Source organism: Saccoglossus kowalevskii, chromosome 4, assembly GCF_978046115.1.
Source record: "Saccoglossus kowalevskii chromosome 4, keSacKowa6.1, whole genome shotgun sequence".
In the NCBI taxonomy this organism is placed as follows: Eukaryota; Metazoa; Hemichordata; class Enteropneusta; family Harrimaniidae; genus Saccoglossus; species Saccoglossus kowalevskii.
In genome coordinates this window covers 11974244-11999915 of record NC_140644.1, presented here as the reverse complement: position 1 = coordinate 11999915, position 25672 = coordinate 11974244, and the positions used below count along the sequence as shown (strand labels likewise).

The following is a 25672-nucleotide window of genomic DNA, read 5'->3' as shown; positions in this document are numbered from 1 at the left end:
TGCCTGGAATAGTAAATTAGCGAAATTTAAACCCAGTGAAAATTAGTCATTTTACAGTATATGGAACCTTGATACACTTATACAGTAAGTTGAAGTGGTGGTCAAGCAGCATGCGTTCAAAGTTTGTGTAAACAACCCTTTCTTTAATTTTAACATGCATATAGGTCACATAAAAGCCATATAAAACAAGATGAAGTAAACAAACTGTGAAGATAATAAAATATATTGGGTTGCAAGTGCATGTTGTTGGTCTATAACATGGAAAATGTGACGATAAATCAGACAGTGTTTAAAAAACTGATTTGCATTTATTCAAAATCTTTTCAAACATATTAAAAATCATTTATATTTATTAACATCATTTTTTAATTGCATATTTGACAATACAAACAAATGTGGGCAGTGACTGTCAGGTTCTCTGAGTTGTCAAGTGACTTCATAATTCCTGTTGCAATTTCAAAAACTGTCAAAAGTTCTATCACCAAGGCTCTGAAAATAAAAGAAGTTTCTGGGCAATTGCAGAAATGTTGTTGAAATGTTTAATTTTAATATGTTCATAAAAATTGCGATTTTATTTAGATTTTTTCCTTTTCAAAAATTCATTAAAAAAAAATTTCAATATTTGTTTTGAACCTGATGCACCTTTCCAAAAAGACTAGAATTTATCTAGCATTTATTTTTTATATACAGTACCTTATCGAAAATACATTTGCCACATTTTGAATGGTGAACGACTATACAACCAAGTTAGATTGTTGATATGAAACATTATTGGGCTCTAGAGGGCGCCATATATTTTGGAAAGGTGTAAAAGACCATAGAGTTAATTATGCCAAATAAAAAAATGTTTTGCTTTTCGTGATTGTGTGATAGTTTGAGACCTGCACCACTGTATTACTTCAATTTTCAAGGACAAGAAGTAATAGTTTTTTTTTTCGTGTGTGATGTAGAATCATTATGTGGAGGCAGAAGACTTGGTATGTTTGCTGTGAAAAATATCTACAGTTGTCTCATGGCATTCTCTGAGATCAAAATCACAGAATCCAATAGCAAATCTTCCTGTAGCTTTGAAATAATCCAGTCCTCTTCCAATTTTTATGATCCAGCCATTATTGAACCTGAAAGAAAAAATTAAGTACTCATGAGGTGTTTGTTATATCACGATTAGATTTTGATTTGACAAAGTGTAGTATTTTGATTAACCACATATATCTATGTAAATGTCAGCTTTGTATTCACAAAAAGCGTAATACAGGTGAAAAAGTTTGCTTACATTGAAGATACTTTATTTGAAAAACATATTTAATTGTCGAACAAACTAAGGTGGTTTAAAGTTGAGGGGTTGTCAGACACGCACACACTGGAATTCTAAGAGCTGATAACAACGCATGCTAAAAATGCAAAAGCTTATGGGTAGATCCTTGTCTGTAAACAATGAAACGCTATGGTCGTCTGACGCATGCACAGGTTGATGACTTCCACACTTTAATAAAAAATAAGTTCATCGACCAAAAAAAAAAAAAAAATGAACAAAAACAACACATTTTATTTATCACATAAGTATGACTTATTGTTTAGTTTTTTCATTGAAATTAATGTTTCTAATGTACATGGATTTACCTGTACATATACTGGTTACAGTATTTTGCATCAAACTAATACTACAAAAACAACAGATTTTTATCTAAATGCATTTTCAAACAAAATGCACACAGTTTTACAACATCTCTTATGGTTATGTAATCATTTATCATATCATGGACCTTAGAAAACAAGGTCTATGATCATATTACCTGCTGAAAACCTCCATGAAAAGCCAACAGATATAGAATGGAATCAGCAGACAATGTTTTTATATTAAAGAGCGGTAGTCGTCTTGCCACACATGCGCGAGATATAGAGACCTACCTGATTTCTCTATCATGTAGTGATGTTGTGTAGTTAATCTCCAGCGTAATTTCATATTTCATTAAACTTTCCACCAATTCATTGAGTCTACTTTTCTGTTGTTGAAAATTCACCTGTGAAACAGGAATAGAGTGATTCATGTCAAAGAGAATCATTCTGAAGAATATGGTCATCTAACGCTTTGAGAGCCAGATATTTTTCCCGCCCAAACCTTAGTGCAAATATTTTCACATATGCTAAAATTTTCAGTAAATTTATTTTGGAACACACAGACAGTTTTAGATATTATTTTTTAGTTTTTAATCCATTTGAAACTTTTTTTGTCAATTTTTATGAACATTTCACGTGGGGTTCAGACTATACAAAATCATTTCGTAGATGATTGATAATGGTGCTCAAAGCGTTAGAAATGCCTCTTACCTCATCAGGACCAGTAACCAGACTGATTTTACGAACTCTAGCGGGTGGTATCACCAACAATTCACAGAACCTAAGAAAATTGTAAATCTGATGAGTGTTTCGGATGTAAGGATCTTCGACTTGTACTTCTGTTAAAAACTCGTCAATAAATTTACTGAAAACTGTTTTATAGCTGTGACCAGTGGAACCTTTAGCGATGTGGTATTGTTCATGGTACTGTCCAGCTGTAATACAAATAACTTTATTAATATTGTAGCAAGATAATCCTTCTCTGAATTAAACAAACACACTGACTTCATATATTTTGTCAATTTAGCAATCAGCATCGAAATTATGTTCAATGCCTAAATCAAGAAATAGGACTGCAATTCCCGGGTCCCGAGTTAGCGTCAGATGTGATTAAATTCTATTTGTGCATGCGTAACCTACCTAGTAACAGGCGAGGGTAGGGCAAAAATATAAAAAGTCAAAAAAGCACCGGTAGACATGCAACTGCATCAGTGACCAAGACCAAAAATGCGTCTAAGCACTGTTATGGTAATTAGCAATTCATGCAAAAAACAAAACAAAATGGGCACTTGTCAGCCATTGCATCTAAAATTCTTGTTTATCAGCAAATTTGACTAAAAGTGACTCAGTCATGTCTGATAAACAGTTGCAGGTTATAGTACCATTGCTAAATTATTGAATGGTCACAGTACATTATCAATAAAATTACATGTATACCAAGTCTTTTACCTGTCTTCACATCTTCTATATGTTGTTTCAATTTTTCAGCCCGTGTCATATAGTCATTTATCCTTTCTCTCATAGATTTACATTTGACCTCATTTTGAGTTACTGAAATGAAAAAAAATGGATAGTATGTTACAGTTGTTGAGTGTTTGAATATATTTTACACACATTGTATACATCTCAGGGGAATCCATCAAACAAGTTTAATTATGCATGGGTTGTTGTAGATAAAATTATTTCACAAACATTTTGGTAATTACTCAATCTGAGTATCTGCCATACATCAATAATACTGTAAATGCAATAATTTTCACTGAAACTTATTCTATAACAATTTTGAGAATATTCGCAAGGTTTTTAATTTTTGATTTTCCAATGAAATAATAATTTAAATTTTAATTGAAAATGAACACATGGATTTAATTTCACTTATCAGTGAAAATAGCAAAATTAAAACCCTGTGAATAATTAATACGTCTACAGTATTCATAAGAACAATGCTGTTACAGCAAGTCTCAGAAGTATTGGGGCAGCCAATTTGCAAACTCGCTAGCGATTGGCTAACTGTTTTGGTTTTGACTGAACGGTTGGCTTTCGAATCTCATTGGCGACATCCTGTGGTCACACCTACTTTGAGTGAATCCATATAACAGTAGGGAACGGTTGTCATAAAGTTGGATGGTGATTTCGCTTTCAAATATACCAGGGAAAGTGTTCTATTTTCTCCGGGTAATGAGGTGTTTGTATACAAGGGATTGTCTACGCAAAACGATCAAATTTTATAAGCGGTTGGTTTAATGTTACCCCAACGAATTGTTTGGATGTGAACATTTATTTTCTCTCTCATTTGTAGGAAACTGTTTCTCAACTTGTCTCTTTATATAGTTTCAATCAGTGTTCAAGATGGCTACCTACATATAGTAAATATCGATGGATTAATCGCATTTATCATATTATCACTTGTACGTCAGCTGACCGTGGCCATTCTCAGGCAGACCAGTGAAACTACTTTCACATTATCATGCCTCGCAAAGCAAATCATTCAAGGGAATCCAAACACGTACTAGGCTACGTAAAAGCATTCTATGCTCCCTAATGCAATATAGACTCACCCAAAGTGGACCCGACCACGAGTCAGCGCAAGCGAGATTGGCTGCCCCTACTTCTGAGAATTGCTGTTAACTAGGTGACTTGTTGGATATTATCAGTTTTAAAGAATTAATTTATTGTCTTGTTACAGTTGTATAATCTGATTTATTTTGTTTGTAGCCTTTGTCATATGAAGTACTTTATGACATATACCAACTGCTACAATTAATTCGCAAAACATCTGAGTCAGTTTTGCAAATTTCTTACAAATGACTAAGAATTTCTGACATTTTTGATTTATTTGTGATTGAGTGTTCACTTCATAGGACATCATAAAGTCAAAGCAAATCTCACGCAAGATTTCACAATCAATAATTTAAATGCAGCTTTCATAATTAAATAAATTTGATGTGAAGTATTCCCATAAGATCAGTCTTATCATGTTTTCCCTAATCTGAATTTATAATGGTAACCCTTGAAATGCAGCTACAAATGTTCCAAAAAAAAGATTTTAGTATGCAAATTGTACTTAAGCGAGGTGAATCGATTCATGGTGCTCCACAAAATCACTCTTTTTGAAAATCAAAATGTGTGTGTGTTTACAAGTTGGGTGAGATTTAACCATAATTTACACCTAAAAATAACAAGAAAGCATGTTTTAAACAGTCAATAGGTAACCCTTTTCATCTCCTAAGGGGGGTGTTAAAGGACGGTAGTTGTCACGCCACGCATGCGCGAGATATATGGGTCTCATATAAACAAAGATGGCGACTTTGACTGTTGTGCAGTTCAACAAGTACAAATTGAGACATTACGAAGCTTTAATTAGGTATTCTTTATTTGGTTCAGTTGGAAGGTATCGAAGGAGTCATCGGCGGTAATTAGTGAAGTCCCAGGTAAAATCTCATACTTGTGATTTCCATTAGAAGAGCGCATTGGATTGTGGGAAAATCAATGTTTATCAACACAGATGTCGCACATGCGTAGCGCGACGACTACTGCCCTTTAAGTGTTTATAAATAAACATACAAGTGCTCAAAATAACTTTCAATCACGCATGTGCATTCAAGTGAACTTCAAACAAACATATTTCATACATCTTAGAATATTTGTGTTTAGCATGTTCCAAAGTGGGATTCTAAACCACATGAAATGATTCTAATACTGTAGCAGACCATAAATGGTAAAATTTAGTAAATATTGTTGTAGATTCAGGCTTGAATTCACTTCTAGGGAGCTTCTTTGTATACTGTGTGAAGCCTAGGTCGAGGCTCAGGTGTGTTGGAAAGGAAGGAGGAAGAGAAGAGGGTGGAGGAGGAGAAGAGGGAAGAGGAAGAGAGGGGGAAGATGAGGTGTTCAAAAAGGGAGATGATGGAATTTATTCACCTTTCATTACTTGCATTAGTAATTGTATCCCCTCTCTATAGCACGCCAAGGCTTCAGTAAATCTACCACCAGTATCAAACTCTACTGCATTCTTTAAAACACTTATGGTAGCAATGGCAGACCTTTCATATGCAAATGAGATATGCAAATTTTTTTTCTTGTAAATGCAGTAGTTGAAGGTGAGTAATGATATAACTAACACAATGACATCATTATTTAAAAGGAAAAGATGTGACAGCATTGGTTCGTGAACAACCCTTGGACTACCAAAACATCAAAAACAGAGAAAAAGTGACATCAATAGGGAATTCATCAGTGCATATAAAAACAATAATTTTCAGCTGATCAACACACTCACTGGTGACTACCATTGTAAAACGTAACAAGGCATCAATACATTACGTTCTTCCGGGTCTGGGGTCAAGGGTTAACAGCAGCCAATAGCACTGCAGAATTAGAGAACTTACCTTTCTGCAATACAGGACAGCAAAAGATGCCTTAATTTCACCAAATCTTTATATTTTAAATACAATTCACATTATTTACATGTTCTAAGAGCTGAAATAAATTGGAAAGTATATAATTAATGTTCATATCATTCCAAATATCTTTGTCTGAACTAATAAAGTCAATAATATTTGCAGAGTCATAAAAATCAATAAATTTTTAAATTTATGGAGGGTTTTGTCATTTTATGATATATACCAAACAAAGGTCACAAACAAATACTGAAAAATACCTTATTTTCACTGGAATTTATTTTCGCTGAAAACAGTTTTCAGGCATTATGTGTGGATCTCATATTCACTGTGTTGTAGCAAGACCCAATGTAAAGTATAGGAAAAATAGCAATTTCACTGCAATTTATTTTAGCGAGAAAATGCTTTCATTGTAAATAGTGAAAATAAAATCCATTTGAAAATAAGTATTCCACAGTATTTTATTGTACTTTTTATATTTCTTAACATTTTCAAGAAGTGCAATGTGCAAAGTTAAATAAATATATATATATAACATAGTGTCATTTTTGTTATTAACTTTAGTATATACATACACACAAATCAAAAACACAGTGAAACTTGTGTAAAGTAGAACAGTAGATAATGTTTACAATTTCGTAAACATATTTCTCAATCCCACAAGTATTCAGCAGAGACAGGTTATTGATTTCATTGTATTAAGTATTCATTAGTTAATATTTATTTTTTATACTTTAGGTGTGACATTAGATGTGTACACATATTATGCCGATTGAGAGTTACCTATCTTAATAATCTGCTTGAATGACAATTTTAAGAGACCCATCCTTATAATCGTCTTGTAGTTGATAGGTATAAATTGCATCATACTTCTCGTATTTTATGTTATACCAAGTACCAAAACCTGGCACAACATTAATTACTTGTCCCCTATATATTTCACCATCAGAGAATGTGTGATCTATGGTCTTCCCAACTAGCAGTGGTGTTCTATAATCCTTTGACTCAGCGGTGTGTTCATCAGAACAGGCTTCTGTAATTAACTGCTGAACACATTCTGTAAGTTCTTTGATGTTTTTTGGGGCATATTTCCCACTTGGCTGTTTTTGGGAAAGATTGTAAAGTTGAGTATTGGAGGGAGTTTGCTGGAGTACTGTCTTTCTAAATTTCAGCTGTGCTGTTAATGCCGATCTTTTTTCTTTTATTGTTGGAATTTCCTCCAGTTTATGAATGACCTCATCTGTGGTCTGCCACAGACCAAAATATATCATTTGATCACTGATTTTTGTCTTCTCTTTTAACTGCTTTTTCTTTTTACCTTCAATTTCACATTGTTTCTTTTTAAGTGCCTGTAGGCGATGAGACCTTATTTCGGCACATCTCTGTTTAAACTTCTCTCTTATCCTTCTGCCATTCTTTTTTGATGAGGAAAGGAGATTGTCTCTCTCCTGTTGAGGTAAAGATTTTAGCCAATCCCCTGTCTGATTTACGGAATACATTACAAATGCCTCATTGGCCAGGGTGCTGGCATTAGGTCTGTACCTTAACAGGAAATCAACAATGCCAAAGATGAATTCTGGCAGCTTGTTGGTTGACTGCACTGACTTGGTCGTACTTGTGAGGCTATCTGTTGGCTGGTAAAAATTTCCACCAGGTAGTTGATCACGAACTGCTCGTTGTAATAACACAGACAACCCCACAAAGATGGACTGCGCAAGAGGTATGGCAATTTCATCCACGGTGGTATTTTCCTCCACAAGGCTGTCATATATTGCATCTTTGTATACCAGATCTTCAGCAAATGGATGGTCTTTTGCCTGGAGGAAATCGGTGGCATCTTCTGACGCACGCGTAAAAAACTCCAGTAGTTGGCTGTAGCTGTTATTTAACTCCATAATATGCCTGCTGCCTTCAATAATTCGCCAGAAAGGGCCAGTTACCAATTTGTCGATGATACCCAGTACTTTAACACCAGCCATGTGTAGTGGATCTTTAATACTGAGTAGAAGGGCTTTCTGGAGACCATTGGAGGCACCATGTACATCTTCGAAGAAGGTGATAATATGTTGACGATGGTAATACACGCGTGCAGCCAGAAGAAAGATGACGTTGAAACGATTTCCTCTAAATGTGTGCAAATAATTTCTGTGCTCTGTGGAAGACAGGAAGCTGGTAAAATCAGCATATGCCCCAGATCTTTCATCCCCACCTCTTGCAAGGCATTTGCAGGCCATCCTTACCAAGTTCAGTGCACCAGTATCTTGGAATCCATGGATGGATCTGTCACTGCTCTGATCTTCATTGATGGAATGTGTTGTTTCAAATTTCTGGATGATCTCTGATGAACAATCTGCAAAGTTGACAAGTAGGTGTAAACCGCAAAAGAAGTTATTCATCTTCGAGTACGCCTCCTGCTCATCATGACTCATGTTGTCCCAGTTAGATATTACCTCTGGTAGAACTTCTTTTCGGTATAACTCCAACAAGTCGTTGAATGCCACGTTGGTCTTGGCACGATCACTCATGGTGTTCGTAATATGACTTAGGATTATCTTGCCTACTTCACTTGTTGATGCTTCACTGATGTCCATCAGGATCATCTGGAAGGTTCGGAGCAGGGAGTGTGATGATTTATTCTCCATCTCACGTAATCCAAGTACGTAAGTCTTTTGCTCATCAGTAACTACATAGGTGTTATAGCTGTGGCCAAATTTGCGTGTCTCATCTTGATAGAGACACGTATCCATGGCAGGTGGTAGAGTAGCAGCAATATGTTTGTGGCAAACAGACAATCTCGAGTCCATGATGTTGTCTATTGTTCTTCTCGCTGGTAATTTATTTGCCTGTTTGCCACACAATAATAAAACTTCAGTTATGACATCACTTATCTTGCCACATTTAATTTGCCTAAATTCATCACGCACTGCATGAGTGCAGGGGTGTATGTTTTTGATAGCTCGTCGTAAATAGGCACGGTCTCCTCTTCCAAAATTGATTGATAATAATCTCTTTCTTGTATGACTTCTGTGATTTTTTGCCGTAATTCTCGTACTACTGCATTGTTTTTTTCACTTTCCTTTTTGCTATTCTCGAAATGCATCTCCACTATAGAAATTGCTTTCTTCAATCGGTGATTTTCTGAAATTAAATGCTGATTTTTGTTTTTCAAAAATATATTGTTTGTAACTCTTATGGCATACATTTTTGCCTTTCTTTGGATACTTTGGCTGACTGTTGCTTTTTTTTTCAATGATGAAACTTTTTTTTGGGCTCTTGTCAATTTTCTTTGTAACTGACGTTTCTCTTGAGTTTTGTTTTTCATGAGACTTCTTTTGCTGTCGAGCTGCACTTGCAGCTTCTTTTGCTGCTGCTGCATTTTTTTCAGTTTACATTCAGTACTATGTTCAATTTCATGAATATCTTTGGCTAAGTCATCCACAACACATCTCGGGACGAGATCAGATGACCTACTTGCTTTGACTTTGGGGTCTGAATGGTAAACAGGAATGGAAAAGTTACCTCTCAAAAATGCAGTTCTTTTTTCCCCTTTTAGTTTAGTTACATCCTTTTTAAGTTTGTAGAGCTTCGATTTTAATGCTGGGCCATTGATGGAGTTTGGTGTGATGCCATGATCAGAAAATTTGGCCACCAATGTTTCAGTAACTGTTTTGTTGGCTTCTTTGGATGCCAAACCACCTTTGAAAAGTTCCATAGCAACTTCTTTTGTAAGGTTAGCCATTTTAATACAAAAAATAAAATAAAACCACCAACTCACCAATCCAGATATATGTTTTGAAGTGTTATGGTGTGTTAGCTGCAAGCAAAGCCAAAAAATAACATTAGTCATTTTATTTCCGGTTCATGGCCAAAACAAAATCAAATTCATGTGTACTTTTTTAATTTACTTTTATTTTATTTCTGATCATTGGTTCTTGAAATAATAGTTGAATACTTTGGGTAAAAAGTACATTAGTCCAGACAATTTGTATCAAATAATATTGGGAAAATACTTTATTTAGGCAGTGGAAAACAACACAAGAACATTCAGCTACTTGTCTTTTTTGTAAATTAAAAATCTGATTCGGTTTGGGTTTCAATTCCCGAAAAATCAGAGGAATCACTGGCAAATGTTATTAAACCAACATTAGAGGTTAAATAAAACTTTTTAAAATGAAAGTAAAAAGTTGGAATTTTATCCAGAATAACAAAATAATTGTACTTTACAAATGACTCAATGCCATGTGCAATGTGCACAATAGACACTGGATCATCATTATCATAATTCTCCAAATCCTCCATTATCAACAGGTCAATGTTTTTGTCAAAGTTACGACAAATTATATCTTCAGTTCTGTTCAGAACAATGTCCCACATCGAGCTTTGCAGAAGTTTCTTGATGTAATACACCAATTTTACCTCTTCAGGATTCTTTATCAGGACATATTTGTCCAAGTGATATTCAATTTGATGTAGGCGCAAAGTTGGAGGAAAGAACCCGTGTTGCATGGATAACTTCAGAGTTACGATGTTTGCCATATTAAAGATTCCTGGAAACAATTGTAAGTTGTGCTCCAGATAACCAATTCATTTTAGTACATTCATTTCAATATCCCCTCCAGATGGCCAGGAAATTGCTTTTACATGTCATGATCCAAAGTGTTCAATATTTTAAAGTGATTTACACTAGTCAGACTTACCTTGTTCAGAGATGCTTTGTCACAAAAGGTAGAAACAAATAAACTCAATACTACTGTATATTACTTCATCAAAGACCTGTAAAAATTTTTAAAATACAGTTGATAAAGTATAAAAAAAATTACACCGTAGATCCCATGTTAGCTCATACTAAGAACACTTATTATGTCATTTTAAAACATGTATGGGACAATCAAACTAGCTTTTTACGTTTTCTCCACATTTCTTGAAAAACACGAAAAAAAGACCCATTTGTACAAACGATCGCAATGACCCCTAGGAATATACATAATGATTACAGGCTATATACCTGTTCAAACCGGATGTACTAACTCATCATCAAGTACAGTGACTATTTCATCATTTCAAATGGCAAGTTCACTACAAAAACCATGATTGAAAATTCCTAAACACATTGGTATTACAACCTTATATACTAAATATATCTACAAAGAAAGCTGTTGAAAAATACCCACTCGGAATAACGCACGATACTGCAGGAAGTGAAACTTGATCCACATACAAGAATGTGACCTGATAAGCAGAGGTCAGGCAAACAGCGCCCTCGTTAGTTTGTTGCCATTGCTACTTATGGCGGAAGCCTCAATGCCACTAGCACCAGCCATAGCAGATATGAAGCCTGCAACCTACTATTTACTTCTTAGATGTTTGATGGTGATATACTGCATCCTACACTGGTCATTATTTGTATACACTATACAGTGCAGAGAGTATGCTGCAATAAATCAGTCTTCGTACCTACTGAAATGAAGTGCGCCCTCAATAAAACACGGAAGTGGTTTTCTACTGGCTGGAGGAAAGCATTACTCGAGCACGAACGATTACACGGTTGCTAACAAACATAGCAACGGATCTAGAGTCCAGCAGGATCAAAAGATCGACTCGTCGGATCAGTCAGTGGGTATTTCGAAAATATGTCTTTGTTACCGAGAGAGGTTTTAAAGTGGCTTCAGAGTTTAGACTTGAGCTTTCCGGTGAGGAATGTTAGAAGGTGGGTATTTTTGGATCGTAATCGCTAACCGCAATGTTGTGGTTTTTCAAATTTTGAGCTGACGATGTTGCTTGGCCATTAGCTACACTTACCTTTGATAGACGGTTCTGTTCGTTCAGTTGTCTGTGTTATGTACATAAATTAAGGCCACATACTAGTACATGTAGTTACAGCTAGCTGGCTTTGTCGACATGTTCTAAAAACACACACCTCCATATACATGCACTCGATCTAAGAGTTTCCCATCTAAAAAAATGAGATGTTGTCAATTTAAGCGCCAACAACTTGTGAGGGTATTAAAAGAGACAACAAAAATCCACAACGACTATATAATGTTAGAAAATTGGAAAAAGCGTGAATAAAAAAAAATGGCACCGGGCTAAAAATAATTGAAAAATATGAACTCCTCCAGCCTCTCCTCATACTTAAAATAATAATAATAATAATTTCATTTATTACATCATAATGAAAGTTAACAAATCATTTTTGGCTGTTATGTAATAAATTTAAAAAAAAAAAACGTTAAAAATAAAAATTAAAGAAAATTAAGATAAATGCAGTTTAAAATGGCAAATTAGCCTGAGATAGTTTATGTGTCATGTTTCTTGAAACAAAGTTTGAAGTATTTAGTCACATGCTTAATTAATTTATGTTCTTTTGTATTAATAATAGTTTTGAATTTGTTTATATTGTTTTCTGATTGAAAAGTATGAAGTACATTCGTGAATTCTGTATAAAGTATTTTTCTTTCAGCATTATAAAAATGGGTAGGTAACCCTTAATTATAACAACAAAGCTATGCTAATAACAAATACACAAATCACAGAGGGACTGTGCACAAATGTATGATACTACAAGGTTATAGCGTTACAGTATTATCATTGAAAAAAACCTTAGTATCATACAACTTTCTGGCTGATAGTAATAATAAAAATACGTCAAGTCAATCACTCCCACCATATTCTTCCTGTGTCCAATCCGATGTTCGATGCATGGTCATGTAATATTGATGTTTATCCCTCTACTGCAATGTTCAGCAGCACATTGTCACACATTGTTCATTTTCACTTGCTAAACAACATTCAATAATGTAAATGTTAATTTCCAATACTGTAAAATACTTTATTTTCGCTTGGAATTAACTTTCGCTGAAGGAATGATTCAGTGAAAATAAAATCCAGCAAATATACCTTTTTTCCTATATTTTGCATTCATCTCGTCAAAAATCAGTGAAAATAAATTCCATACAAAACACCTAAAACATCTTTTCAGCGAAAATTAATTCCAGCTAAAATAAAGTATTTTACAGTATTAGAAAATTGGTACATAATAAGAGCCACTATCAAAGATTACAGTACCCATGTTTCACTTTCACATCTGTTAATATATTTCAGAGATTTCTCCAATGGCTTTCTCATAGCCGAAATATTTTCCTGGTATTTCCAACAGGACATTCAGATGCATTCATATGACAATGGAAAGTCACTGCCAACAAAACTTGGAAACTGGTCACAGTTAGAAAGGGTAAGTCTCTGATCATGTGAATGACAACAATATTTTTTTACCTTTGAAAGCAAACAACTGGTTCTTGCCAACCATGACTGCACATGTGGGAAAAATGTGAACAATTGTGTCCACTGAGCGATACCAGGGTATGTCAATGTATTCTATAATGGCTGTGGTGAAAGCTGATAACTTTAACAATTTATTATGAAGTAAGAAAAACATAACATACTTGATTGAATACAGCGCAAACTAAGTGATTGAGTTATCATTAAGGTGTACTGGTATATTGTATATGACTATTTTTTTTTTTTATTTGTAGTTTTTCAAACGAGAAGGTCTAGACATCCCACATGAATTAGTTGATGGTACAATTCACTGTAAACCAGATGCTGCAGAACTATTAGTCCAGCTTATCTACACAAAACTAACAAATAGAACGTAAGTACTCACATAAAACAAATGATTTAGGAATTTACAATAGATTTTTCCAGGAAGTCACTCCATCAAACGGCAAAACGTTTTTGTGATGTGAATGGGTATAAGTAATGCAGTTGGCAGTGATATATCTATGGCCAATAATGTGTTTTTTTTAGGAAGTTTTGCTAACACAGTCCCTCTTCTAAACAACTGCAAAATGTCATCTACTGTAGACTACTTTCTTTTATTTCATCAGTGAAACTGAAATCCAGTGAAAATACTATATTTCACATTCAACTCATCAAAAATCAGTGAAAATAAACTTCATACAAAACAGCCCAAATGTCTTTTCAGCTAAAATGAAGTATTTCACAGTACATCATTTTAATGTCACAGAAGTGTTTTGTTGCCAGCATGAGTGACTTATAACAATGGTGTATACAATTGCATTATTGTTTTGTATTGCTTGTGAAATTAATATCGTTTTTTAACAATGATATTTCAGGATAAAAAGAGTTCAGTTAGACCACGAAATTGACTTCACGGACAGAGCTTATCAGGTGAAGCTACCCCTGCATGCAAGAAGCACAGCTTCACAGTCGGTGAAAAACAACTTGAAAATTACAGAATTCAGCACAGAACCTAACCTGATTACTTGTCAACAGAAGGTAAAAAAAAAAAGTAGAAACGTTTTATATTCCTTTTACCTATACAGTGTATTGCATAGACGATGGGAAGTCGTAAGAGTTGTTTCTTATTCATAGTCCAGCATCAAAGAGTTGGGCATTTAGTTGGCTTTTTAATTTTTTGCAAAATTTTTTACATACAAAAATTGTGGTGACAAAATGACAGTATTGAATAGGAATAAACATTGCTTTATGTATAGCGTGTTCAGGTATAAATAATAATTTTCAAATATGTTTCTGTTCTTTTTTTCACTAGGCTCAAAATATAATAGACAGACATATTCAACATCGACGAGAAGAACGTTATGAGGAACCTGAACGGTTTGATATGAAACCAACTCTAGGACAAATGAGTCCACGCAAAGTACCACCACCAACTAACTACAGTGAAGAGGATGCTGAATGCAAAGATGCGGTCAAACCTGCACAACTAATCAAAAAACCAACTCCTACACCACCAACAAGTAAGCCATTTGGTGATTATGAATTTGAAAAAAATTACTGTTTGTTATATTAGTACAAAGGCGACTATATAATAACAGAAGACGAATGTTCATGCATCTTGCTTGTGAATCGAGGATTACCGCAAAATTTCATAGAAGTAAAAACATTTTGTGATCTTTAAAACGACAAGTCACCAAGACTTCTGTAAAATTTTATCTTCACAAATGTTTTATCAAATCGCAAAAAACGATTGCGCCAAAAACAATATGATTTACAATAATGTATGGTCTTGTCAATTTCTGTACGTGTACTAGTATGTAGTTTGAGAATGTCTGCGGACATCAATAGAGGGTGTTATTTGTTAAATCCGTAGCATTAACCCAAGGGTTGACAAGGCAATGAGAAATGCAGAACAAAGTACACTCACCCACTAATGTTATGGGTAATAACTTGTATATCACTCAACTGCAGCAATACTTTAATACATAGATCTTCTCTTCTTTTACAGAAGCCAGAGTTAGCGAACCACCAAGCAGGGAACATAGTATGGTACAGTTCAAAGAAATCAATGTCAAACAACTCGATCAGAATTCACAACATTCAATGAGATTATCGGCTTCAAGTTCACGTGAATCAAGACCAGCTCTTGAAGGATATTAACAAAATATTTACATAAAAACAAAAGAATAAAAAAAACAAACATCTGAGGCAGTGCTGCAATTCTCTTCTCCAAGCAACCCAGCATGAAAGCTTGTACATTTCAGTTTAATCACAATAAATATGGAATTGCCAAATATTGTGGTTGTCAGAATGTTTGATTTAAACAGATAAAGTATTTATTGTATATAGCGCATTATCAGCTGTTGAGTAATCTCATGAAATATTCAATGTACATTTGTACTGTCATATTTGTTTATGTTTGTAAAATCTATTTTTTGATGGAACTAGAAGTTGTGAAAGTCATTCAACTTTATTTGACTTGATGTCTCTTGTGTGTATATTTTACATTTGAATGAATAAATAAAATTTATAAATACATATTTAATTTGAAGGAGAATTTGTGTAAAATGTGAAATACAGATTTATGATTCAAAGTGCATCTTGTACAAGCAAGCAAGCTTTGATGAGTTATTGAGCACACTGGATTTGCTAAAAAAACACACCAAGGACAAGATTGTATAAATATAATCAATATTCATAATTTAATTCTTTTAATTTTCTTTAAAATACATTGACATATATTTATATCTACAAGGTTTGGACTTCTGCAGAAACGCATCATTATAAGTGTTTGGACTAAGTTAAAACAACTATCGGTATCGCGGTATTCTGTTATAAGTGTTTCATGACAAACACAAATCAGGTCAGAGACTCATAGTTGCGATAAAACCAAGTGTACATACTATTTTAAAGTACTAAACATGTACTATGTTGCATGACTCAAAAAAAGGAGGGGGAGAACCAATCGATTTGTAAAGATATGGCAAATTCCATAGTTTGTCTTATACTAATGCCTGAGCAATAGAAAGTGATCTCAAGTTCTCACAGAATGCAGATAAATTTAATGTTCTTTTTTTGCATTCAAAGAACATTTTTTATACATGTGCATATTGGTTGACAAAGAGATTTGAACTTGTGGGCCTTATAAATATTGCATGAAATGAATAAATGACAATATTGACATAATTATAGTCACTTTTTTATCAAATCTGCTCTCATCAAATCATTTAAACACTGCCCTCAATGTGTTGAATAAACATGTACTGAAATAATTTGACGAAACAAATGGATCCACTAAAAGCACGCTCATTCTGATGGCTACAACATGTATCATATTTGGTGGCATGAAGTTGACTGATCATAATTTCTTTAGAATTTAACAAAAATGTGAAAATAGCAAAGAGCAAATAAAAAGTGGGAGGACTTGACTTCATTCCTATGGTAACAATGATTGTGATTTCTTATTCAAGTGGCCATTTTGAATTAAAAATTGGTCAAAATGCATGATTAAACTTCATCTATCAAAACAAGATCTGATACCCAAAGTTTTTTCTTCAAACTTTAAAACAGCCAGTCACCGGGCACAAAACTGCACATGTATCTAAAAAGCTGTTTTTTTTACATAGCAATATAAGAAAAATGTCTAAAAAATGAAAATAATCATAAAAATAAAATATAGATCATAAAAAAAAAATAATAGTTGGACGGTGTGATAGAATTACATTACAAAACATTGTAAAAGATAACATGTTACAAATAGAAAGAATTTACGATGCCAATAAATTGATGGCATAGAGTATATATATAAAAATTAAGAGTATATGGTGCACAAAATTGTAAAGCCTCATTTTTGAATAGTATGTAAATTATACAGTGAAGAAAGTAAATAATTTTTGGGAAACATACCCTATTTGCTACATAGAAACTACATAAAAGCAAACAGCAACTTTTCTCCATATATTTATTTCGAATGCTATTTGTCATTGAGTTATTAAGCATTAAATTGTGTTGCCATGCCAATAAAAATCATCAAATCATATTTATTTTGTATGAAACTTAACTGTGAATCTCTTACGCCATGCGTTAACATATGAATCACAGCCGGATGGACACACAGGATCTCTGAGATTTTGGGGCTTTGTTTCACTTGCCAGATGTCAACACCCCCCCCCCCCCAGTAGATTCTAGTGAAGGAATCCAGCTATTTTGTTGGCACCATGGTTGAATTTAAAGTTCAGACAATTTCTTAATTGCTGATGATCTGGGTTTGGTACAGAAATTAAGATTGGACTATTTCCTGATGGGTTTGATTTAACCTAAAATGGATTGATTAGAGCTCCTGAACCCAATGGAGAGAATGGGTTCACCTTCGCCCACATGAGCGCATCGTTTAATGATATAGCTTGTCTACCATCTTCCAAGAAGAACGCCGGGCCCTGGAAAAAAACAAAACAAAACAAGACTTTAGTCACCAGGTTTTATCTTTATGTAGGACATCAAGTATGCTAAACTAAAAGCCACTGAGTATAGAACAAGTATATACTGTAAGAAATGGTCATTATTCCCTGCACTCTTTGATCCCCTAGCTAGGTAATAAATCTCTCTATTAAATTATGGGGCATCCCTAGTTTGATACATGTAATCAATCTCTCAATCATAACATTTACTGTGACCTATAATAAATACATATAAATATAGACCCTATAGCTAGATGCAATATGCCATATACTGTAGTAAATTATTAACTTGAACTCTTTTGCCAATTAGATAGGAATATTAAATTCTATATCTGAAATTTATTGCTAGTTATAGACCCCCTAGCTAGGTACAATAAATTCTATACCTGAATTCGATTGCCAGTTATAGACCCCCTAGCTAGGTACAATAAATTCTATACCTGAATTTGATTGCCAGTTATATACCCCCTAGCTAGGTATAATAAATTCTATACCTGAATTTGATTGCTAGTTATAGACCCCCTAGCTAGGTACAATAAATTCTATACCTGAATTTTATTGCCAGTTATATACACCCTAGCTAGGTATAATAAATTCTATACCTGAATTTGATTGCTAGTTATAGACCCCCTAGCTAAGTACAATAAATTCTATACCTGAATTTGATTGCCAGTTAGAGACCCCCTAGCTAGGTACAATAAATTCTATACCTGAATTTGATTGCCAGTTATACACCCCCTAGTCAAGTACAATCAATTCTATACCTGAATTTGATTGCCAGTTATACACCCCTAGCTAGGTACAATAAATTCTATACCTGAATTCGATTGCCAGTTATAGACCCCCTAGCTAGGTACAATAAATTCTATACCTGAATTTGATTGCCAGTTATAGACCCCCTAGCTAGGTACAATAAATTCTATACCTGAATTTTATTGCCAGTTATATACCCCCTAGCTAGGTATAATAAATTCTATACCTGAATTTGATTGCTAGTTATAGACCCCCTAGCTAGGTACAATAAATTCTATACCTGAATTCGATTGCCAGTTATAGACCCCCTAGCTAGGTACAATAAATTCTATACCTGAATTCGATTGCCTGTTAGATACGATGAATGCACATCAGAATGGCTTGGGAGGTGAGATCCTGTCACTAAATCACAGCCAATACCAACACTGCATGTCAATGATTCAGTTCTCTCTAGGATGGTTGCATATAACCGTTTCTGTTCTTCGCTTGGGTTTTGTTTGTTATGACAAACAGAGCTGCAGATATAAAATATTGGAAATTTCAATTGTTTGGTTAAAGCCAAAGTGGCATTACACTACATTGAGTTCAATACGGGTCCCACACAGCGTAATACTACATACATTAAGTATGAATTTGAGTGTGTGCTGACCAGTAAATACTATGTCATGTATTATATCAAGGTATTACTTTATTTATAAGCAAAATAGATTCATACTTTCATATTTTCAACATTTTAGTAATACAGATTTATAAACATATCAGCTTATGAACTGTCAGATCATAACATATAATAACGTGTTCACAAAAACAAAAGAAGTGACAACATTTCGGAAACTACCCGTAAAAATAGAAGCAGTTTACACGATCATCATCCAATGAATATACAGTACTTTACAGTCTATTATTCTCACCTATTTACAATTGGTAGTTTATGTGCTCTCCATGCATCAAGTTCTGCACTGATTTGTTTTTCTGAAAACAGCAAATCAACAGAATCTCTCGTACAAAATAATCTGAAATATATGCAAAACAAATTATTATTATTATTATTATTATTACTATTATTATTATTATTATACATCTGTCATCGTAACGCCTTAATTTACAGCGTGCCGTAATTTTACTCAGACAGTACGTAGTCGCATCAACCCTCCACTGCTTGGAGGTCAATACTCCCACTGTAATGTCTTTGTGCATACTTTGCAGTATCCTCGTATACGTAATATCATATTCACTTACAAAAATTATTACATAATACATGTAATTGTTTCTTCTGTGAATTGTATTGCGGATTTATCTTAGGAAAAATGATGAGGTTGCCATTTCATCAATATTGCTGAGCTTATCCTGCCAATCGTCATGGTTACTTTCTGATGTTATTGCAAAATTCATATTTTTCAACAATTGTATCATGGATTATTCATTCCTATTTCCTACTCAGGAAAATAAAATACAGCAACAGAAAACACAAAATATATCGTATGAAGACATTTCATCTATCGATTCACACTGTCTCAGGATGGATTAATCATTTGTCATTCACTGTAAGATTGAGTTATGCACAAAATCAAACAGGAGAAACAAATCTCAAAGCGTTGTGTGGCATTCAATAAAAGCAGACATATTTAGGATGTACTTTCACATTTAACCTTTTCACCACCAGTTCCATCCTTCATTACAAATTCACAAAATAGTCCCGTTTATAGTCTGCACTCCCTTTCAGAAGATTGGGACAAAAATAGCCACATTTTTTTACTAAAAACTAAAAACTGACTCAAATTTTGTCTGCTGGCTCCAAAATTAAGATTCACTTCCAAAAATATTGAAGAATATTGAAAAAAAGTGCAGAAAACTTTGGGCGAGAAAGAGAAAGTCTGACACACTTACTTGCTATGTTCAAACAATGCCGGTACAATACTATTGTACTCGTGCTTGACAGCAATGAGGGCACCAATGTAGGCACTAATTGCTAATAGTTCATTTCGCTGCCTAGAATATATAAAACACATCATTGTAGAAATTAACTTTAAAAAATTTCATTCAATAAAATGTTATAATTAGATCCCTCATGAATGTAATTATTTAAATGTTTTATTATTTGTTTTGAATTTCTGAAAATTTTTTGTTCAATATGAAATATATTCAATACATGTTCACCAATGAGCAGAAATCAACACGAGTGCATGCACTATAATCATGTTACTGTTACCATGGAGATAAATCAAAGAAAGCTTAGAAAGAACTCCCGTGTGCTGAGAGTATTGAAGACACATTAAAAATTAATTCAAAATTACTTGTACATGAGATATTGATGGAAAAGCTGAAAACTAATTATGTAAATCAGGTAACTAATATGAACAGAACAGAACAAAAAAATTATTAATTATTATGCTAATTAGAGAATTAATATGAACAAATTTTAACCCAAAATTAATCAGACCTGTCTATTGTTCTAGAGCATTTATGTACCAAATTTTATTCAAATGTGATGATCAGTAATTGAGATATCAGTGTTAATAAATTATGTTAATTAGGAGATTAATAAGCATAAATATTTACCAAAAACTAATTGGGTTTCTGCATTGTTCTCTTTAAAAGTTTCATTAAAATCCAATTTGTGGTGGTTTATATATCAGTGGAACATTATTCAAATTAGGTAATTAATATCCAATTAAAACTAATCAGGTCTCTGCATAATCCTAGAAGATCTATGTAGCAAGTCTCATTGAAATATGATGATTACTACTTGATATATCAAAAGTTGAAAATTAATTAATTATGCAAATTAGGTAATTAATATGTACTCATATTACCCTAAAAACTATCAGGTCTGTGCAGTGTCCTATGACATCTATGTACCAAGTGTCATTGAAATGTGATGATTACTACTTGAAATATCAAAGGCTGAAAATTAATTAATTATGCAAATTAGCTAATTAATATATACGGTACTGATATTACCCTAAAAACTATCAGGTCTGTGCAGTGTCCTATGACATCTATGTACCAAATTTCATTGAAATGTAATGATTACTACTTGAAATATCAAAAGCTGAAAATTAATTAATTATGCAAATTAGGTAATTAATATGTACTCATAATACCCTAAAAACTATCAGGTCTGTGCAGTGTTCTATGACATCTATGTACCAAGTGTCATTGAAATGTGATGATTACTACTTGAAATACCAAAAGTTGAAAATTAATTAATTATGCAAATTAGCTAATTAATATATACTGATATTACCCTAAAAACTATCAGGTCTGTGCAGTGTCCTATGACATCTATGTACCAAATTTCATTGAAATGTAATGATTACTACTTGAAATATCAAAAGCTGAAAATTAATTAATTATGCAAATTAGCTAATTAATATATACTGATATTACCCTAAAAACTATCAGGTCTGTGCAGTGTCCTATGACATCTATGTACCAAATTTCATTGAAATGTAATGATTACTACTTGAAATATCAAAAGCTGAAAATTAATTAATTATGCAAATTAGGTAATTAATATGTACTCATATTACCCTAAAAACTATCAGGTCTGTGCAGTGTCCTATGACATCTATGTACCAAGTGTCATTGAAATGTGATGATTACTACTTGAAATATCAAAAGCTGAAAATTAATTAATTATGCTAATTAGGTAATTAATATGTACTCGTATTACCCTAAAACTATCAGGTCTGTGCAGTGTCCTATGACATCTATGTACCAAGTGTCATTGAAATGTGATGATTACTACTTGAAATATCAAAAGCTGAAAATTAATTAATTATGCAAATTAGCTAATTAATATATACTGACATTACCCTAAAACTATCAGGTCTGTGTAGTGTCCTATGACATCTATGTACCAAGTTTCACTGAAATGTGACAATTACTACAGAAATATCAAAAGCTGAAAATTAATTAATTATGCTAATTAGGTAATTAATATCTACTGATATTACCCTAAAAACTATCAGGTTTGTGCAGTGTCCTATGACATCTATGTACCAAGTTTCATTGAAATGTGATGATTAGTACTTGAGATATCAGTGGAAAAGCCGAAAATTGATTAATCATTATGCAAATTAGGTAATTAATATTGCACAGATTTTTACCCAAAACTAATCAAATCTGCACATTAGTTTGGAGCATCTGTGTGCCAAGTTTCATCAAAATCCAATGAGTGGTTCTCTAGATATCAGTGGAACAGTCATGGAACAGCTAAAAATCAGCTGATTATCATGCAAATTAGGTAATTAATATGCATGGATTTTTACCAAAACCTAATCAAATCTGCGCATTGGCCCAGAGCATCTATGCACCAAGTTTCATCAAAAATTGATGTATGGTTCTTGAGATATCAGTGGAACAGACGGACACACATACACACACACATACAGACACACTAACTGCAAAGACTCCCTTTTTGTGCTTCGCACACGGGAGTCAAAAAGAGCTCCATATCATTAGTCAGTTTGCCCATACATGCAACACGTCAGGTCATAGGTCCCTGTTGTTCAGTAGTAAACAAAACAAAAATAAGTCGGCCATTTCGATTCAGAACTTCAAACAAATACTGTGGAATACTTTATTTTCACTTGAAATCAGTATTTTCGCTGAAGGAATGATTCAGTTAAAATAAAATCCAGCGAATATACCTTTTTTTCTATATTTTACATTCAACTATTCAGTAAAAAGTATTTTACAGTACATAATTATGTTAATATGTATTACTTGATTCATAATGTATAGTTGTAAATTTTGATTGCAATCAGTCAAGGCATATGGCTGTGGAACGTCATTCGTTGATATGTCTGTCAGCGTGAAAAACGAAACTCCATGCATCAAAGTGTGTGCGCGATGTAGGTGAAGACCAAACAAAGAATCAAAGGACATTAACAGAATGAAGTTTTTGTCATGACTTTACCTTGCACACTTCTGTTGTTTTAGTTTATCTGTTCGTATACTTGACAGCAAATCTAATAACAACTTCACGTCATGTACTTTCCATGTCGTTTTACTCATTTTAGCTGTAAATGAAAAACAACAAATAAAGTCAAATCGAGATTGCCATAAGAATCATACAAATACAAACGTGAGGCAGCATGCATCATGAAAAATTACCAAAATTTTAAAATATTTTTTGGGGAAGAGAGACTTATTGCATATACATTCTGATTCAAAATAAAACTGGAAAAAAAAATTATTGACTACATTTATATATTTGTTTTGAAACCCTAATGAAGAACACGGGTGGTTCACCTTTGACCTTGGTGTCAGTTGGAGTTGAGAGTTTCAAACAAACATAGCTTTTGTTCTAACCTTTGATTTCAGGCAGCCCAACATCCAAGGCCAACTCAGGACTTGGAGACAGAATAAAATATTTGATGGCTTCTAAGATATTATCATGACAAGACTCAGCTTTAAATAAGCACTCCTCCATATTGGGAAGTCCTGCCTATATGTTGGCAAAAACATAGTTATGAATTATTCACATATCGAGAGATAAAAATGGTTTGCTCTCAGGTATCCTGTTTATTATTACACTACATACAACCATGAATTTCATATTTTCAAATGAAATATTAACTGTATTTTTATTTATTATTATTGGACAGTATTCCCCCGAGATTACACAGAATACAAAATTATACTTATTAGACAATATATTAATATGCAACTCGCCAAATATAGAGATTTGTGCGAAAGCAAGGGTGTTCATTTGCCTATATGAGTATGAGGAAATATAGATTTTACATTTTGAATATGTTCTGAGGTTTTTTTCCAATTTTTGACATACATGTAGATGACAAACAAGCCATGCATGGCACAGTCCCCGTTAGTTATCAAATTTAAGATATATAGTTTTGTTTATAGTAATATAGCTGGAATATAACCTTGTCAGGAATATGATTACTTGTACATATTGAGAGATATTGCTCCGGAACAGCATTCAAAATCAGACATTTTGAATACATGTATATATATAACATGATGTATAACGAATATATAAAATTTGAATATAATCAGTCAAAGCATTTAAGATATATGGCTCTAGAAGCCCATTCATTAAAACAAAATGACCGCCAGACAGCCATTTTGAATCCGATCTGAAAAATAAATGATGTGCATCAGGAACCTGTAATGTCTAATATATGTACCAAGTTTGAATGAAATCCATCCAGAAATGCTTGATATTTGATTTTTTTTTAGCACAAAAATGGCCACCATTTGGCCATTTTGAATAGGATCGTCAAACCAATATATCTGTCTATCTATGACATGATGTATAATGATTATTTAAAATTTAAACATAATCAGTGAAAACAAGTCAGAGATATGGCACGAGAACCACATTCATTAAAACAAAATGGCCGCCAGTCGGCCATTTTGAATCTTATCTAAAAACAAAATTATTTGCACCAAGGTCCCATAATGTTCAATGTATATACCAAGTTTGAACAAAATCCATCTGTAAACAGCCGAGAAATGCTTGATTTTTAGGATTTTTTAGCACAAAAATGGCCACCATTCGGCCATCTTAAATCAGAACGTAAAACAAAATGATGTGCATCAAGGTCCTATAATGTCTAATGTATATACTAAGTTTGAACAAAATCCATCTGTAAACAGCCGAGAAATGCTTGATTTTGATGATTTTTAGCACAAAAATGGCCACCATTCGGCCATCTTGAATCAGATCGTGAAACAAATTGACGTGCATATGTATAATATCATGTATGATGTATGTGTGAAGTTTGATTTACCACAGTGTAATGCATATATTACTCTCCTCTCAGGTGAGTTGTCCAGTCATGTATTACCCATACATTACCTTTGCATGTAAATCATTAATTTCTGACGTACTTCCAGTACATCTTGCACATATTTTCACCAGAGGTAGTTCACTGACAGGGATCGTCTTCAACAAATCAACTGCCAGCTCCCTGTAAATCAGTAAAAAAATGAATTTCCACTCTGATGTCATTCTTATTTACATTATTACCAATTTGAACAAATCTAGTTTTGTCACTTTTCACAAAATAAAATTGCACAATTTTTTCAGTATTCTTACAAAGTTTGATTAGATTAGATAGATCCCACAAAAAATTATATCCATTTAGTTTAAAATTAACAAGGAAATTATAAGAAAATAAATTTAAAAAAATGTGCAAAATGTAAATAATC

At 33.4% G+C, this 25672-nt stretch overlaps 3 protein-coding genes across 8 annotated transcripts in view; 1 reads left to right on the top strand and 2 right to left on the bottom strand.

The window, feature by feature from the left end:
• Positions 1-122: 122 nt before the first annotated feature.
• On the bottom strand, positions 123-11269 carry LOC100366757 (MIT domain-containing protein 1-like). Of its 6 annotated transcripts, none has more exons than XM_085497777.1 (9): positions 11189-11269; positions 10715-10790; positions 9793-9831; positions 6006-6096; positions 5539-5660; positions 3067-3168; positions 2329-2552; positions 1909-2021; positions 123-1118 (listed from the first exon to the last, which is right to left on the bottom strand). In XM_085497777.1, the coding sequence occupies exons 5-9, from the start codon at positions 5552-5554 to the stop codon at positions 956-958; spliced, it is 618 nt and encodes a 205-aa protein (XP_085353903.1). In that variant the 5' UTR covers positions 5555-5660; positions 6006-6096; positions 9793-9831; positions 10715-10790; positions 11189-11269; the 3' UTR covers positions 123-955. The 6 variants fall into 6 exon arrangements, with proteins under 6 accessions (XP_085353903.1, XP_085353905.1, XP_085353902.1 ...); XM_085497779.1 differs by lacking the exon at positions 11189-11269 and adding an exon at positions 11023-11176; XM_085497776.1 differs by lacking the exon at positions 9793-9831.
• Positions 11270-11558: 289 nt separating this feature from the next.
• Positions 11559-15815, top strand: LOC100368576 (spermatogenesis-associated protein 4-like). Its single transcript, XM_002735086.4, has 6 exons — positions 11559-11724; positions 13119-13248; positions 13550-13668; positions 14153-14315; positions 14590-14797; positions 15286-15815. Exons 1-6 carry the CDS (start codon positions 11648-11650, stop codon positions 15435-15437), a joined length of 849 nt encoding a protein of 282 aa, XP_002735132.1. The 5' UTR covers positions 11559-11647; the 3' UTR covers positions 15438-15815.
• A 136-nt stretch (positions 15816-15951) lies between these two features.
• Positions 15952-25672, bottom strand: part of LOC102808866 (WD repeat-containing protein 17-like) — a 107509-nt gene continuing 97788 nt past the window's right edge. The window contains exons 21-27 of the mRNA XM_085497773.1: positions 25320-25431; positions 23807-23942; positions 23412-23514; positions 20375-20476; positions 19399-19500; positions 18822-19002; positions 15952-17713 (exon numbers count right to left, since the gene is read on the bottom strand). Coding sequence (XP_085353899.1) covers positions 17594-17713; positions 18822-19002; positions 19399-19500; positions 20375-20476; positions 23412-23514; positions 23807-23942; positions 25320-25431 — 856 coding nt within the window. The 3' untranslated portion in view covers positions 15952-17593. The remainder of the gene's footprint in view (positions 17714-18821; positions 19003-19398; positions 19501-20374; positions 20477-23411; positions 23515-23806; positions 23943-25319; positions 25432-25672) is intronic.